General features: G+C 36.3%; 1 protein-coding gene across 1 annotated transcript in view; it reads left to right on the plus strand.

Moving 5' to 3' along the window:
• The window catches only part of LOC111146675 (matrix metallopeptidase 16), a 282,832-nt gene that overhangs the window by 163,157 nt on the left and 102,154 nt on the right, over window positions 1-17,521 (plus strand). The window contains exon 4 of the mRNA XM_022502329.1: window positions 3,552-3,856. Coding sequence (XP_022358037.1) covers window positions 3,552-3,856 — 305 coding nt within the window. The remainder of the gene's footprint in view (window positions 1-3,551; window positions 3,857-17,521) is intronic.

Here is a 17,521-nt window from a genome sequence, read left to right on the forward strand (position 1 = left end):
TCAATTATTAGTAAATACAGAATACATCTTAATGGCATAAAAATTCCCAAATTAGTTCTTTGTACTTCATTCAGAACTCTGTACATTCATGTATCAAAGTACACTCATGTATCTTTTAAAGATTTATTTATTTATTTGAGAGAGAGTGAATGAGCGAGAAGATGGTGGGGAGGAGCAGAGAGGAGGAAAACATCTTAAGCAGACTCTGTGCTGAGTGAGGAGCCCCAGGTGGGGCTTGATCTGACAACGCTGAGATCAGGACCCTGAGATCATGACCTGGAGCTGAAAAGGATTGGAAGCTTAATGGACTGTGCCACCCAGACACCCATTATGTGTCTTTATTTACTAATGACATCACAAATACTGTGGTTAAGTATACTTATATACTTAACCAAAGTATATAACTTAAATATATAAGTATAAACTTTGATTAACCGAAGTTAATCGGGGCATAGCTTTGAAAAACACCATGATGTATTTACAAATCCAAATGATTTTTTGGATTTTTTTTTTAAAGATTTCATTTATTTATTTGAGAGAGAGAGAGAGAGAACATGAGCTGGGGGAGAAGCAGAGGGAGGAGCAGAAAGAGAGGGACAAGAAGACTCTGTACTAAGCACCAAGCCCCGACATGGGCTTGATCACAGGACCCTGAGATCATGACCTGAGCCAAAATCAAGAGTCTGATGCTTAACCACCTAGGCGCCCCCACATTTATTATTCTTTATTATGTTGCTTCATTTTTCTCAGAACCATTATATACTTATATATATATATCATACTAATGATTTTTTTTAAGATTAGCTTTTATTTTAAAACAAAATAACTTCTTCATTACACATTGAATAATACCAATTCCCTTTAATAATACCCTCAGAACACACACTGAAATGATCCAGCTCTTCATGTCTCCCTGCCTACCACTCTGGGACATGTCTCTGTCTTCTCTTGCTTGAACTTCCAAAATGTTTCATTGCTTCCATGCTTGTCTCCTTAATCATTTTTCATCAGAAATAGTAATCTTTGTAAACTAGAATAATACCAGGATACTTGTCTGCTTAAAACTCGCCAGTGGTTTCCTTTCATGGAAGATAACTCACTTCCTGCCAGTTGTCCTTACTCTCAAACCACTGTCCTGAGTGTTTGTTTTACACCAATTCACTGAGCACTCCCATTCTTTGAACTGGCCAAGTGTGTGTGGGCTGCTCACTCTTCCTTCTGGCTAGAAACTAGTGCTTGTTAAGCATGTGTGGCTCCTTTTGTCATTGAAATCCCATTTATCATCTACTCACCTCACTTTCTCACCCTTACTTATTGCCATCTGTAATTATCTTTTTGATGTGGTTGGGTTTTTGTGTGCGTGTGTATCTCTTATCACTAAAATGTTTTACAAGAGCAGAGCCTTACTCGCAGCTGTATCTCTTATGCACCTAGAACAGTAGCCATTATGTACTATTCTTTCAAATGTGTCATAAAAATACTTCCCCACTAATGAGGGTCTTCCTGCACGGTGGGAGTAAAGTAGAAGACTACTGGGAAAATTAATTTAGACAAAATTCAAAGTTACAACATTAATCTGAATGCTCTTCAGCCACAGAGAGGAACTTCAGAGGCTAGCCAGACAGAAGCCTCACCAGATGTCTCAATATAGAAATTTACCCTTTCTCAAAATAGAGTTCAGAGCATCACGCTGGAACACATGAAATTAAACCAAACAAGTAAAACAACAATAACAAAATACTGTATAACATTCTCCTTGAACAGGTTTGACTTATTTTATTCTGTCCGTCCTTTGGCTCAGTTCAGAAAATATGGTGTCTTCCTTGGCACCTCCTTTTCTCCCACAGCCTTTGTCCAACCATCAGTACACCTTGGCAGGTGTATGCTCAAAATTTATCTAAAATCGGTCTGCTTTTCTGTATCTCTACTGGTAGTCCCCCCGCTGTCATCCCTCACCTAAAGTTTTGCAAGAGTTCCCAGTAGGTCTCCCTGCTTCAACTCCTACTTCACTTCAATATATTTTCCATGCAATGCTCAGTCATTTATTTAAAAAGTTCAAGTCCTATGTCACTTAGCTCATGATGCTCCAGTTCTTCCCCTCTCTCTTGGAACAAAAGTCAGACTCCTTACAGTGGCCAGTATCTGATTTTTTGCTACATTTCTGGCCTCAGCTGTGGCCACCTCACTGTTCTTGGAACTTGCTAAAAGCATGTGTCCAAGTTCAAGGCCTTTCACTTGTCATTTCTCCTTCCTAGAACACTCCCTGCCCCCACCCCATTTCCACCTGATTTGCTTCTTCATTTTCTTTATATACAATGCATGATAGTTACCATCAAATAATCAATGGAGATATGTATTAGAAAATAGTGAAAACCTTGTTTTAAATATGTGGCCTAGCTTAGACTGTACAACAATGGATTCTTGAGTCAGAATGTTTAAGTTGAAAAACCACTGGAAATTTCCTTTTAAGTTTCCTATTGTAAAATGCTTGCGTGGCTCATAGTAAATGCTCAGTTAACACCAATATTATTATTTCAGTATGGTACCTGCCTAACATTTGTAATTATTGAGACATAGCTACAAGTGGGCTAAAAATATAATTTGCCTATTATTTTTATACTGGAAAGCATATCTTAAATTTTTTCTATACTACTAAATAGCCTTAAGTGACAAAAAATAATCTTGAGTCCTATTTATATTTTGATATGTGATAGAGACACCGTAATTTAACTACTACTCCATTACTGTAAATTGTTTAGCTTCCAGTTCTCTTTTATTACTTTCAGTTCTCTTTTATTACTGATATTATACTGTCTTTTATGTATTAAGATTTTTTTAATGTAAATATATGGATTCATGGTTGTAAGATTCTTCAGGTTGAAGTATCCATTTGATATTAGCCTCAAGAAAAGTAAACTAAATAAATAATGTCCTAGTCACTTCTTTAAATTCATATAATTTAAAATTTTTGTACTAAAAATCCACTTGCTCACATTGCTTTTTATAAGTAGAAAGAATTAAATATATCATAAGAAAACAATAGAATATAAGAAAATGTAATTAACCTTTTCTATGAAAACTAAGAAATAACTTCTTGTCTGCCAAATTGGTATTCATCAATAAAGAATAACACAAGGACATTGTTTGGAAGTGGCCCCTAAAAGTAATGATAACAAGAAAGAAATTGAATTTTTAGTTTCAGCTCGAGACTGTTGCACCTGTTTGATCATTTGGCAAAGCTGCCTTTCTTTTGTTCAGGAGGCAAAGTGACTGATTGATCCAGTTACCCTACTGTTAACCCATTCTGCAGAGAACTTCTATTTATAGCCTTGCCAGAGGAATACTATTCTCTTGAGAATTAAATGACCCCAGGTGGTGAAACCTAGATATAAAGACATGAGGCATTGATTAATTTCTTCCCTATTTATGTAAGGCTGTTTTTCCGGTGTTTTACTCAACTGAATAGATCAAAATCTGTAAAAAGCCTATCTGTAGTAAGTCGGATGGAATATTAAAAAGCCATACTTCTTATTCTCTTCTCTAAATTTCAGTATAAAGAATGTAACTCCCAAAGTAGGAGACCCTGAAACCCGCAAAGCTATTCGCCGTGCCTTTGATGTGTGGCAGAATGTAACTCCTCTGACATTTGAAGAAGTTCCTTACAGCGAATTGGAAAATGGCAAACGCGATGTGGATATAACCATCATTTTCGCCTCTGGTTTTCATGGAGACAGTTCTCCCTTTGATGGAGAGGGAGGGTTTTTGGCACATGCCTACTTCCCTGGACCAGGAATTGGGGGAGACACTCATTTTGACTCAGATGAGCCATGGACACTAGGAAATCCTAATCATGATGGTAAGTGCATAGCTTTTTTTCATTGCAGATTGTTCTGTTTTTATTTCTATTTTTGGAATGCCCAGGTGATTTACTAATTTAAAAACTTTTAAGGTGTTGGTTCCAAATTTGCTTTTAAAATGATAAAACATGATATGAAGCTTTTCCATAACATTTTAGAACAAGAATTTGTATGTCACTGCCAGTAGACATTGCTAGTTTTTTGTGTGGTCTGTGCCTAGGAATTAGAACTTTACACTGTGTTCTGTAAATAAAGTGAATTTTGTTTTCTATAAAATGGCATTTAAAAGACTTCATAGTATTTTAAGTCATGGAACATGCTTAAGGAAATTCTGCCATTTTTTTCTACACCATATTGCAGTGTTTCCACTTGAAACTTAACCTGCTTAACATTTGTGATGTAGCTTCTGCCATCTTCCTTTTCTTTTCTTTTCTGTTATCACCTTTCTAGTTTGCAAAATTTTGCTCCTTTCATCCTTATTTCCATTTTCTTGGTCTCCCAGTATGATATGACTACATAATTTATAACTTTATATTATATCTTTCTTTATTTTTATTCAAAAAACAACTTTTTGCAAATCTATTCCAACAAATCTGTCAGATTTTTAATCTTTATAATTATTCTGATATGCAAAAATAAATTTTAAAAAATTCGATAACTGAAAGAATAGTTATTTCACATAAGAAGCATGTGTTTCTTCCTACACAACAATCCATACTTCAATTTTATGTTTAAAAAAAATTCACATAATTATGAGATCCTAGAGTTAGAAGATTCCTAACTATCCACCTCTTACAATTCTTGTAATCAAGACTTAAATATTTTTCTTCCTCACTGTAGTAGAATGTTGTTGAAAATACAGCATGCATTGTTGTAATGACAGCTAATCAGCTAATAAAACTCTTAATTCCTCCTTGATGAGTTAAACTCAGCCATTAAATTAAGCTATGTTAGTTCATCAGAAAGTTTAGTTAGTTGAATTAGTCTAATAGCCTTGCATTTTGAGAAAGCACAGAGTTCAAACATATGGATAGAATGAAGTAAGTTGAATTAAATTTAAAATAACATCAGTTTTCAAAGAAAGAAAATATAATAAATACCTGTTCCTGTTTTCCAAAAGAAAATAAAATATCTAATATACAATAAAATGGCCTTTTGCATTGTTCTTACTAGGTATATTGACTATGAACTTATGACTTCATTCTTAAGAACTGATTTGGAGACAATGGCAAGTATGCTGGGAGATTTCACTGTATAGTAGGGTAATGAAAGCCAAACTTTGAAGTTGAGCAGGCGGCATTCAATTCCTGGCTAACTGATCATTAGCTCAAGAAGCCTCTACCATGCTATATACCTATTCTCACTCTGGATGTTGTATTGTAAGGCTGGGACATTGCAAGTAGACATGCTTTCTATTCAGGAATGTTTAACCTAGGCTATGCCTGAGCATCCAATAATAAAATATTTGCAATGTAATAGTAGGCCCACACTGGTTTGATACATAAATCATTTAAAAATTAACTGTGTTTATCTTACTTCTAAATTTTTTTTTTATTAAGTGTGCTCCACACCCAATATGAGGCTCAAACTCATGACACAAACTCTGATCCAAAGACCTGAGCTGAGATCAAGAGTCAGATGCTCAACCAACTGAGCAACCCCAGCTGCCCCTATCTTGTTTTTATCAAAATTACACAAGTATTCTAATGAACAAGTTCAGACATCTTCAATTGAGTTGTTAATATAAATGTTTGCATTCTAAATGATTGAGAAGAATAGCACTTCTAATGGTAGAATTTTGCTGATTGAGGCAAAATTGTATTTGCTTCTGGGAAGACTTCTTCTAAAATTCTAAACAGAGAAATTTTTTTTATTCTAGTAATTACAATTCCAAAATTGTATTTTATCCTAATAATAGACCCAGTTGTTAAGGCTACTATAAATCTGGAGCTTTGAAGTCTTGTTAATTTGGTGATGGTGCCTATCAAATGGCCTATATTTTCTCTTAAAATATTGAAATCCTTAAGAAAGCTGCACACATTTTTTAGATATATCCTTTATTAGCTGCATTTTTTTAGGTATCAAGAAATACTTTTTGAAAATAAAAAGCTTTAAGAAAAAATCTATAGGAATATTTGAGATGACAGGAGATTAGAATGTTTACGCTGATTTAAGTGTAATTGCTGTTATGAATGCTTCTGGGTTTTTGCACAACTTAAGAGGTTTTCCAAGGAATATATATGTGGAATAAAATTGAAATAGAACATAATGAGCTAAAGATACAAAAGCATGTCAATGGACTTTTGACTCAGATTATGTATTAATGCATTTGCCTCTCAATTTACACTATAGAAATATAATAATTTTGTATGTAGGCATTCTATTAAGACAAAACAAATTACTTAATAATTAGTGTTTTATTTGGAAGAAGATTTTTTTTTTTTACTGATCACATATACACATTTTTTCTTTTGAGTGAGCTTAAGGAAAATGACTACAAAATCATAGTATTTCAGAATCGTAGGGGATTAGAGAGAAGTTAACTGTCTGCTCAAGATGTAATACCATAAAGATTTACTGCTTAATTGAAATTCAGACTTTTAACTAGCAACAGCAGGGCAGCTAGGGTGGTGTCATGCTGAAGTATTGATCATTTATCAAAAGAACAGCCTCTAGCTTTGCTGTGTTGCTGGTGAATGTAGGGAGAATTAATGCCTTTGTACATCCTAGATCCTAACTGTCTATAAGATTATCTTTTTGTATCACATATATCCAAGGAATAATTCTGACATCTTCATTGATAAACTTCTTTTCTTTAGTCCTCAAATGCCCCCAAGCTTACTTAACTGAAAAATTTTCTTTCTTTCCTATTCACAGCTCTTAAGCACCTAGAAAACAGAGCAGCTTGATAATTTAGCAAAAATGCAAATGAAAGAGCCTCTTGATAAGCACCTAGCTCATTTTCCACAGCATATTGCTCAGCTAATGAAGGCAATTTGAATTCTGTCTACCTCAAAAGAGATAAACAGTGTCTCGGGCTGCCAGTAACCTTTAATTCATTGTTATCCACTTTCCTATCAATTTGCTTATAGTCATGATACCTTTCAAAAACTCAAGCTAAAACCCATTAAGTAAATTATACAATAATTATATTACAATAAATAAATAAATACCACACACACACACACACACACACACTCCCCTACCTAATAAAAATAATGCCACTTTTTCCAAGAGGTTTTTTTTTGTTTTTTTTTTTTTACCCCCATGGAGTAGATAAGCCAAACATGTGCATAGTAGTTCTAAATAGAAAATGTAACTGTGATATGGTGGGGTTTTTTTGAAAAGTATACTTTGCCTGAATGTGAGTTGGAAAATTTAACTCTAGCAAACTGTTAAGATTCATTTTGAGCATCATTATCATATTGTTTCCTTGGCTACAGTATAAAGTTTAAACGGCACTATCAACATAAACACAAACTTATCACAAAGATCCTTTCTAATTAGAAAAGTATGTACCACAGTAATAGGATTTCAAACTGACAATCTCTAAGCAAAAAGGTTAAATATTAAAATGTTATATAAAACTACAGCAGGAAAATATCTAGAGGCAAATCTTACTATACCATAGAGTTGCAATTCTATTAACAAGAAGAATGCATGGCATTGGTTCCGTTTATTATCAGAAAAATCACTGCCGGAAATAAGATGGTCAGGAGGTGCTCAGGGCTGCTATGGCTGTTTGTCTAAAAACTAGGGAGAGAGAGAGAGATGATGCTAACAATTTTATCATCAAAAAATTTTTATCATCAAAGAAAAGTTTATCATCTTTATCAAGAAAGCAAAACCCTTAAAACCTAGTCCATCATCGTGATGGTTAGTTTTGTGTGGGCTAAGGGGAGCTTGTATGGAGTTTTGTGCGGGCTAAAAGGAGAACACATATAGTGAATACATATAATTTCTGGATGTGTCTGTGAGGGTGTTTCTGGAGGAGATTAGCATTTGATTCAGTAGACTGAGTAAAGAAGATCCTCCTTCCCCAATGTGAACAGGCATCATCCAGTCCATTGAGGGCCAAATAGAAAAAGAAGAGGAAGGGGTAATTTTCTCTCTTTTCTTGAGTTGAGACACATCTTTTCCTGCCCTTGGAGACCAGAACTCCTGGTTCTTGGGCTGTCAGTCTCTGACTGAATTATGCCTTTGGCTTTCCAGGTTCTCCAGCTTGCATATGGCAGGCAGATCGGGAGACTTCTCAGCTTCCATAACCTTTTGAGCTAATTCCTATAATAAATCTCCTCTTAAATATCTGTATAGATCCTATCGGTTCTGTTTTTCTGGAGAGTCCTGGCTAATATAACCATTAAATGTGAAGCAGTCAAATTCTACATGTAAGCCAGCTCATTCTCTGAATAAATCTAGTTGATGTTAAAACTCTTCATGATGGGATGCCTGAGTCAATGGACTTGATTTGTGTTGACTGGGGAGAGTTAACTTTCTATAGGAGACATTTTGTCATTGGCACACTAGAGATGAGTTGGTGCCAAGAAGTAGACTTAAGCCTTAACCAGCTGTCTGCTTTTTCCCAAATTTTGTGCTCATTTTGCAACTGTAACTGCTTTCTAATATTTTTCCAATGCTTACAGGATCTTAACCTTGATCTTTGAGGACAGGAAAAGTTGGATGCCAAACAGATATTTACCAAGAGGCCTGGAAGTGCTATAGTCTGTGGGAATATTGTCCAGATCAATCTTTCCTGTGCTTTTTGAAGACAAGGGAATCATTTGATAGGACGAGGCAGTCAAGGCCCTTAATCTATCCTTAAAAGCAGAGTACTTATTGAGATTTTAAAACCTAAAAATATTAGCTTTCTACCACATAGTTCTTACCTTACCATGTTTTACCTTGGAAGCTCTCTCTCTCAAATTAACTTGGCTTTTCAAATCTGTAATAGAAATATTTTTGTGTGTTTTTAAAAACATGACTTCTGGGGCACCTGGGTGGCTCAGTGGGTTAAAGCCTCTGCCTTCAGCTCAGGTCATGATCCCAGGGTCTTGGGATTGAGCCCCGCATCGGACTCTCTGCTCAGCAGGGAGCCTGCTTCCCCCCCACCCCCCCTGCCACCACCACCACTCTCTGCCTGCCTCTTTGCCTACTTGTGATCTCTGTCTGTCAAAAAAACAAAAATAAAACATGACTTCTTTCCTTCTGACTTCTTTCCTGGAATAAACTTAATTTCACTGAGTTTATCTTATTTCAGTACACTGGTGACTCTAATAGTCTTCCATTCTTCAGAACTTCTCAATTACATTGCTTCACAATGTACTTATTTATTAGATCCTTGTGTGCAGTTAGAGAAAAGCAGATGGATTGGTGTCATTACGCTCAAAACATTTCATTGTTGGGGCGCCTGGGTGGCTCAGTAGGTTAAGCCTCTGCCTTCGGCCCAGGTCATGATCTCAGGGTTCTGGGATCGAGCCCCATGTCGGGCTCTCTGCTCAGCTGGGACCCTGCTTCCCCCTCTCTCTGCCTGCCTCTCTGCCTACCTGTGATCTCTCTCTCTCTTTCTAAAAAAAAAAAAAAAAAACAACAACAAAAAAACATTTCATTGTATCAGTTTTAATGAAGTGTGTAGATGGATTGTGAACATTAAAATACATGTGATATAGAACTCTTAATAAATGAAATGGGTAATACCAGAGATTTCAGTGGCTTACCACAATAGAATTTTATTTCTTGCACACGTGGAAGGGCAGAGGACTGTCTACTCACTCAGTCCAAGACCCAGAAAAATCGAGGCTCAGCCATCATCAACACATGATTTCCAGAGTTGCCTTGGGCATTAACATCCAGACAGTAGCTAGGAGACCCGAGATAGATTTGCTCACGAGTGGTGTTCTGTGCCAGACCTGCAGGTGGTGATAACATTGCTGACAAGTTCCACGAACTAGAATTCAATTCCATGGCCACACCTAATCTCAGAAAAGGCTGGAGAAAGGTGATGGTTTGATGAACAACTAGCAAGTGTCTGCCACACCATTATGTTAGGAGGTTAGTTTGACATTAGATACACTCTGCATCTGTGAATTAGTTGCTTAACCATAATTTACCTTAATTCAGATTTTGACCTACTGACCATTGTTTAGTTTCTGTTATCCCTCTCCTTATATAGTATTTATAGAATTTGCTTTGTAACTTATCTTCATATATGTTATTTATCCTTGCACTTAGGTGGTCATCAACAAGGCAAAATATAGTAGAAATTTCAAATTTAAACATTAGTTTACCAATAAAAAATTAATGTCTTTGAGTTTTTGAGAAAATGCAATTACTAAAATTAATAATTTTAGTGTTTTATTGTCTAGATTATTAAGACTAGCAATTAATTTTTACCTTAGTTTTGCACAATTATTTTTTGTAGAATTACAACCATACCATTACAAAACCTGGCATAGTACCTCTTTAATAATTTCCTTACAGTTTAAGCACAACAAAACTATCTAGTAATTATGCTCACATCTAATTTATAACTCACTTCTTCATTTGAAATCAAATGTTGCCACAATTCACCTCCTTCCCAGTGTATTGACTACCTATCAAAGCAGCAGCAGAAATAATTCTCAATGTAATCCACAGTGGAAATCGTAGTTTTTCATTGATTTAATGCATCAGAGAACAAGAACACTGTGGGTTTGGAGGAAGGTTGCACTTCTCTTAGGCAAGGCTATTATAATAGATGCATGTGTACTAAGAAATGGAGATTGACCTACGATCATGGGAAGTCAAGAACCTAAGAAAACAGGGGCATCAAGAAGTAATTAAAAACCTCTCTGTTGGGGTGCCTGGGTGGCTCAGTTGGTTGAGCATCTAATTCTTGAGCTCTCAGCTGAGGTCATGATCTCAGGGTTGTGAGGTCGAGCCCCATGTTGAACTCCATGCTGAGCATGGAGCTTGCATGGGATTCTCTCCCTCTCATTCTCCCTCTGCCCCCCCCCCCCATCCCCCCCCAGTTCTCTCCCCCAGGGAAAAAAAAAAAAAAAAAACACCTCTCTGCCAGTTTATCATCAATCTCATTCAAAGTTTCATAAGGCCAAATTTAGTTGAGCGTTTAGTATGTCTCAGATACTGTTTTAAATTCTTTGTATGTCCTCAACTCATTTACCCCTCACCACAGACTTATAGATAGCAGAATTACTTCCATTTTGCAAGAAAACTGAGGCACAGAAAGTTTGGTAACTAGCCAAAGGTTACCTGTTGGTAACAACAAAATGAGAGCATTAAAAGGATACTAAAGAACCAGGGAAAGGGAGAATCTACTTGAAGACTCAAGAGAAAAGCCCATCCCCAAAAATATTTTATCTAGTGATTCAAAACAACAATATTGAAAACAACTCTGAATACCCATGAAGGCTCTCTATGGAATAGGAAAAGAAACATATCATTACTGTAAAAACTGAGTCTGTCATGTGGAAAGAAATCTTGGTAAGCATTTCAGAAAAGCATGATAAGATAAAATGATGTGAAATTCAAGGATAGACAAAGAAGAGCTGGTAGATAGCTCCAGCTTAAGAATTATAGATTCTCCCAAAGGAGGGAAGAGAGGAAATATAACCAAAGGAAATATACAAACACATAATAGCAAAAACATCTTTTTCTAAAATAAGAAAGTACTATGCAATTCAAAATCATTGCATTCATTGCAAAATTTACAAAATCAGATCCATAAATAAATCCATCCTACAAGTAAATATAAAGATTCCATTAACCATGATATTGTTCATATCTTTTGAAGTAGATTTCAAAAACTGTGGGGAAGAGTTCCATGCATTAATGGCATCATCTCTAGCCTCTGTCCATAAATGCCAGTAGGAACCCAAATATTTCTTCCAATCAAAAGTGTCTCTTTTTGGGGGGTGCCTGGGTGGCTCAGTGGGTTAAAGCCTCTGCCTTTGGCTCAGGTCATGATCCCAGGGTCCTGGGATCGAGCCCTGCATCGGGCTCTCTGCCCAGTGGGGAGCCTGCTTCCCTCTCTCTCTCTGCCTGCCTCTCTGCCTACTTGTGATCTCTGTCTGTCAAATAAATAAATTTTTTTAAAAAAGTGTCTCTTGTTGGTCAGCTGTCCACTTGGGGCAAAAATCACCCTGCCTGAGGAACACAGCTGTAGATAACAGGATAATTAAGAGTGAATAGTAGTAATAGCTGAGACTAGGAAGTTTGGTTTTTTCTAATTTGTTGAAATTATTTAGTGACATGTTAATGAGATTGATTTTTCTTACGGCCCATTAGAATCCACTAAACTCTTGTGACCAAGAGAATAAAATGAACATACCGATGATTTAGGAAATTTTATTCAGGTCGCAGAATATAAACTATCTCAGAAGGAGGAAAATAGGAAGAGTTGAGTATGCATCTGTTAAGGGTTAATTTCTTTATTGAAATTGTGCAGCCTCTTTTCAGTATTATATCCTATACCATCACTTAATTCAAAACAAGTACTAGAGAATTACAGAATAGTAAAAATGGGATAGTAAAAAATTTAAAATAAAAATGAGGTAGTGTTTGAAAACACATCACAGCAATAGTAGATTTTATTAAAATGAGAACATATAAAAAAAATGAGAACATATAATTATATGTAAGGAACAATTTAATTTTTACCTGTAAAGTTTGACTTTTTCAAATGTAAAAATTCTGGTGGCTCCACCTTACCCAAAAGCAAGAGCCTTTGATTACTTCTCTGTAGCAGTTCTAGTTCAATGACTTTATTAAAGTAATTATTTACAGTTTTTTAAAAAATACTCTTTTCAGAGTCTCAAACAATGTCTTGAATACATTAAATTTTAAATTTGCTCCTGCATAAAAGTAAATATGTGTTTCTGATTAAACACTGAGTTATTAAATTTCAGAGTTAGAAAAGTCATCTCAAGTAGCATATTATTATATAAGAATTTTCAGAATAATAACTTATTTCCTATTTACTGCGGCTTATGTTAACACATAGGAAATTCGACTTCACTCAGATTATTCCTTATTATATTCATCTGGAATATATACAAAATAACCAGTCTAAATTCCCCTTTCTCTGATTTTTTATCTTAACTTTCTAGACGAAATTTAATCATTTTTTTTCTATTTTGTGGCAGAAGTCTCCAAAATATGTGGGGGTGTGTGTGTGTGTGTGTGTGTGTGTGTGTGTGTGTGTATGTGTGTGTTACATTCAGACTATTTCCTTAGAGCAAAATTGGTGCTTTTTTAGAACTTTCCTTCACTTGCCAACATTTACTTTTTTAGAACCACCTGATCTTCTCAATTTTATTATTAAAGGTTGCATATAGGATAGAATATGAAATCAAGAAAACTGATACTCATTTAGTTCTAGTAGATTTACTCATCCAGGACAGTGCCAAAGAAGGAATTACTAATAAGAAAATACGTTTTTATGTTTTTATTAAACACATTTTTACAATTACATATTAAACCAGTTTAAAATAATAGTTTTTTACCTAATGAAATTTTTCATTAGAGTCCTGAGAGTGACTTTATCAACAAAAATTTTAGCTAGATGAGTGGTATTAATGTTTTTCTACCTAATAGAAACATGCAGAGGAAATGTTCACTTCTCTTTTACAGCTTATTTCTTTGCAAAGTGATCCAGAAGAATTAAATTAACTGTAATGTTTAAACCTTTAAACTTCCAACCTAAATCCTTTGACTTAGCAGATAACCATGCATCTCATATTGAAGTCAGCTTATATAATTATAGTCACACTTCTCCTTCCTATCTCCTTTGACATTTACTCATTGTTTCTTTTCTTTTTCTTTTTCTTTTTTTAAATTTTTTTAAAGATTTTATTTGTTTATTTGACAGAGAGAGACACAGCAAGAGAGGGAACAGAAGCACAGGGAGTGGAGAAGCAGGCTTCCCGCGGAGCAGGGAGCCTGATGCAAGGCTCTTTGATCCCAGGACCCTGGGATCATGACCTGAGCCAAAGGCAGATGCTTAACAACTGAGCCCCGCAGGGGCCCCTATTTACTCATTATTTCTAACTGAATTTCTGCCTCTGGGGAAAAATGGCTACATTTTATGTCCACCACCCCCTCCAACATACAGTCCTACTCAGTCCTCAAGATCCTGCCCTTGTGGTGCCTGGGCGGCTCAGTAAGTTAAACACAGGACTCAATTTCCACTCGGGGCCTGACCTCAGGGTGGTGATATCTGTCCCCCTGTCAGGTCAGGCTCTGCACTGGATGTGGAGCCTGCTTGAGATTTTCTGTTTCCCTCTCCTTCTGTTGCTCCCTCCCCCTCTCTAAAAAGAAAAAAAGAAAAAGACCCTGCCTTTATCTAATCAGCCTACTATGCTTTGTCCTAATCCATTCTTCCTTTAGTTGTAACTTTTCGGTGCACAAAATATATAGCACATTTTAAAAATTGTAAATGCAATTAATTAACATATAGTATATTATGACTTTCAGAGGTAGAGTTCAGTGATTCATCAGTCTTATATAACACACACTACTCATTACATCGCATGCCCTCCTTAATGTCTATTACCCAGTTACCCCATCCCCCCACTCTCCTCCCTTCCAACAACCCTCAGTTTGTTTCCTATGAGTAAGAGTGTCATATGGTTTGTCTCCCTGGTTTCATCTTGTTTTATTTTTTTCCTCTCTTCCCCTATGATCCTCTGTTTTGTTTCTTAAATTCTATATATGAGTGCGAGCATATGATAACTGTCTTTCTCTAATTGACGTATTTCACTTAGCATAATACCCTCTAGTTCCATCCTTGTTATTGCAGGTAGCAAGATTTCATTTTTTTTTTTTGATGGCTGAGTAGTAGTCCATTGTATACATATATACAACATCTTCTTTATCCATTAATCTGTCGATGGACATCTGGGCTCTTTCCATAGTTTGGCTATTGTGGAACTGCTGCTATAAACATTAGGGTGCAGGTGCCCCTTTGGATTGCTACATTTGTATCTTTGGGGTAAATACCCAGGAGTGCAATTTCTGGATCTTAGGGTAGCTCTATTTTCAACTTTTTGAGGAATCTCCCTACTATTTTCCAGAGGGGCTATACCAGCTTGCATTCCCACCAATAGTGTAAGAGGGTTCTGCTTCCTCCCCTCATCCTCATCAACATCTGTTGTTTCCTGACTTGTTAATTTTAGCCATTCTGACTGGTGTGAGGTGGTATCTCATTGTGGTTTTGATTTGTATTTCCCTGATGCCGAGTGATGTTAACATTTTTTCATGTGTCTGTTGGAATTTGTATGTCTTCTCTAGAGAAATGTCTGTTCATGTCTTCTGCCCATTTCTTAATTGGATTATTTATTCTTTGGGTGTTGAGTTTGATAAGTCCTTTATAGATTTTGGATGCTAGCCCTTTATCTGATACTTCATTTGTAAATATCTTCTCCCATTGTGTCGGTTGTCTTTTGGTTTTATTAACTGTTTCCTTTGCTGTGCAAAAGCATTTGATCTTGATGAAGTCCCAATAGTTCATTTTTGCCTTTGTTTCCTTTGCCTTTGGAGACATGTCGGAAGAAGTTGCTGAGCCGAGGTCACAGATGTTGTTGCCTGTGTTCTCCTCTAGGATTTTGGTAGATTCTTATCTCACACTTAGGTCCATTTTGAGTCTATTTTCATGTGTGGTGTAAGGAAATGGTCCAGTTTCATTTTTCTGCATGTGGCTGTCCAATGTACCCAACACCATTTGTTGAAGAGACTTTTTTCCATTGGATTTTCTTTCCTGCTTTGCTAAAGATTAGTTGACCATAGAGTTGAGGGTCCATTTCTGAATTCTGTATTCTGTTCCATTGATCTAAGTATAGCACACTTTATTTACTATTTTATTTATTCATTTGACAGACAGAGATCACAAGTAGGCAGAGAGGCAGGCAGAGAGAGAGAGAGGAGGAAGCAGGCTCCCTGCTGAGCAGAGACTCAATCCCAGGACCCAGGGATCATGACCTGAGCTGAAGGCAGAGGCCTTAACCCACTGAGCCACCCAGGTGCCCCGTTTCTTTACTATTTTAAAAACAGTGAATTATTATGGAATAAATGAAATCAAAACTAGAGATAGGGTATCTTACAAAATAAATTTCCAGACAGAATAGAGCATAAATTTGTCATTTGCTTACTATATTTAAAAATAATCATGACTTCAGGTAGAACTCTTTGTACTTCAGCCTGCGGTCAGTTGGCCCAAGTCACCAGGAGAAAATAAGAGAATCTTTCAGGAAGCTTTAGGAAATACTTCCCTTTACCTAAGTTTATTATCAACTCATATGAGTTGAGTTAAACTAACCTAACTCACCCTGATTTATGTTCAACCCTGAGACTATTCCTAAATATTATCCTTTTGATACCAGAGACTGGGGGAGTTTTGGGGCCCTGAGACCTCAACTGCCACAACAGCTGGTGCCAAGTTCTTGACTTCCAGAAAGAATTCAAGGACAAGTCAGAGTAAAGTATAACAGCAGAACCTTTCATTGTAAAGCAAGAGTACACTCCAAAGGAGGGGGAGTGCAAGCACACTCCAAGGATCTGAGTTGGAAAGAGTAGACAGGGTGGGGGCGGCTTTCATCTTTATGAGCAGTTATAATCAAGGGGTGGAATGTACATGTAGTAGGGTTCTACAAATAGGCAGAGATTTCCAGGAACTCAAATATCATTGCACATGCTCTGTGCAAGTTACTACTCACAGGCACTGTCTGATTTTTTGGACATATACTCTAAATATACTCTGAATGTGCAGTTGGTCCTCTAACACCTCTGGTGGAGGGGTCATTCTCCATCTTTGTAAGCTAACAATGTCTTCATGCACATGCCTGCCTGTGGGCTGGAGCAACAACAGGAGGCTTGTGGCCCTGAGAAGACACAGAGCTATCACAGGGTTTACTCAGTTGTCAAACATTGTTAGTGATCAGACTCAGTTCCCCATATTTTGTTCTCTTGCATGTACCCAGCCTTTCCCTATTCTACCTGCCTCATCTTCAGTTCAAGACAGAGGGTTGGGGCAATGATAGGAGGAAGGGTATCAATATCATCACACCCTACCCTCAAGTTGAATGTTCTCTTCATTTCTCTTTAGGACCCCATGAGTTTATACTCAGAAAATAGGCATGCACTTTGGCATACATAGATCTCAAATGATTAGGTTCAAAATAGCATATCTAAAATGAAGTGAAATTTTCTTCATTTTTTTTTGAAGCAGCTTTAAGCATTTCTTTATTTTCATGGCACTGATCTAGGAGTATCCACACTTCTACTCAGAATGTCTTAGTGACACTGACTTACCTGTGTTTTCATTTAAGATGATAGAGTCAGTTTCCTGCTTTGCTCTTCTTAGATTTGACCTGATGGGTTCCATCAAATCCTTTTTTTTTCAAAGTACCAATATAGGCATATGCCCACTCCGAAATAGCTATTTATCTCCATATCTTACAAATAAAGAGCAAAATGATTATTAACCTTCAGATAAAGATAGACTATATTTCTCAATGCCTATATCATGGCTGTTAAAAATAGACCAATTGAGATATCAATCTACCATATTTAGTCATCTCTTAAACCAAGCTTTTTTTTCCCTATTTGTAATACAGGCTGAGGATGGTGGTTAAAAAGGTTATAACCACCATTTGAACACATTAAACATGTCA

The sequence above is a fragment of the Enhydra lutris genome, unplaced genomic scaffold (genome assembly GCF_002288905.1).
Source record: "Enhydra lutris kenyoni isolate GAN:26980312 unplaced genomic scaffold, ASM228890v2 scaffoldscaffold14, whole genome shotgun sequence".
Lineage (NCBI taxonomy): Eukaryota > Metazoa > Chordata > Mammalia > Carnivora > Mustelidae > Enhydra > Enhydra lutris.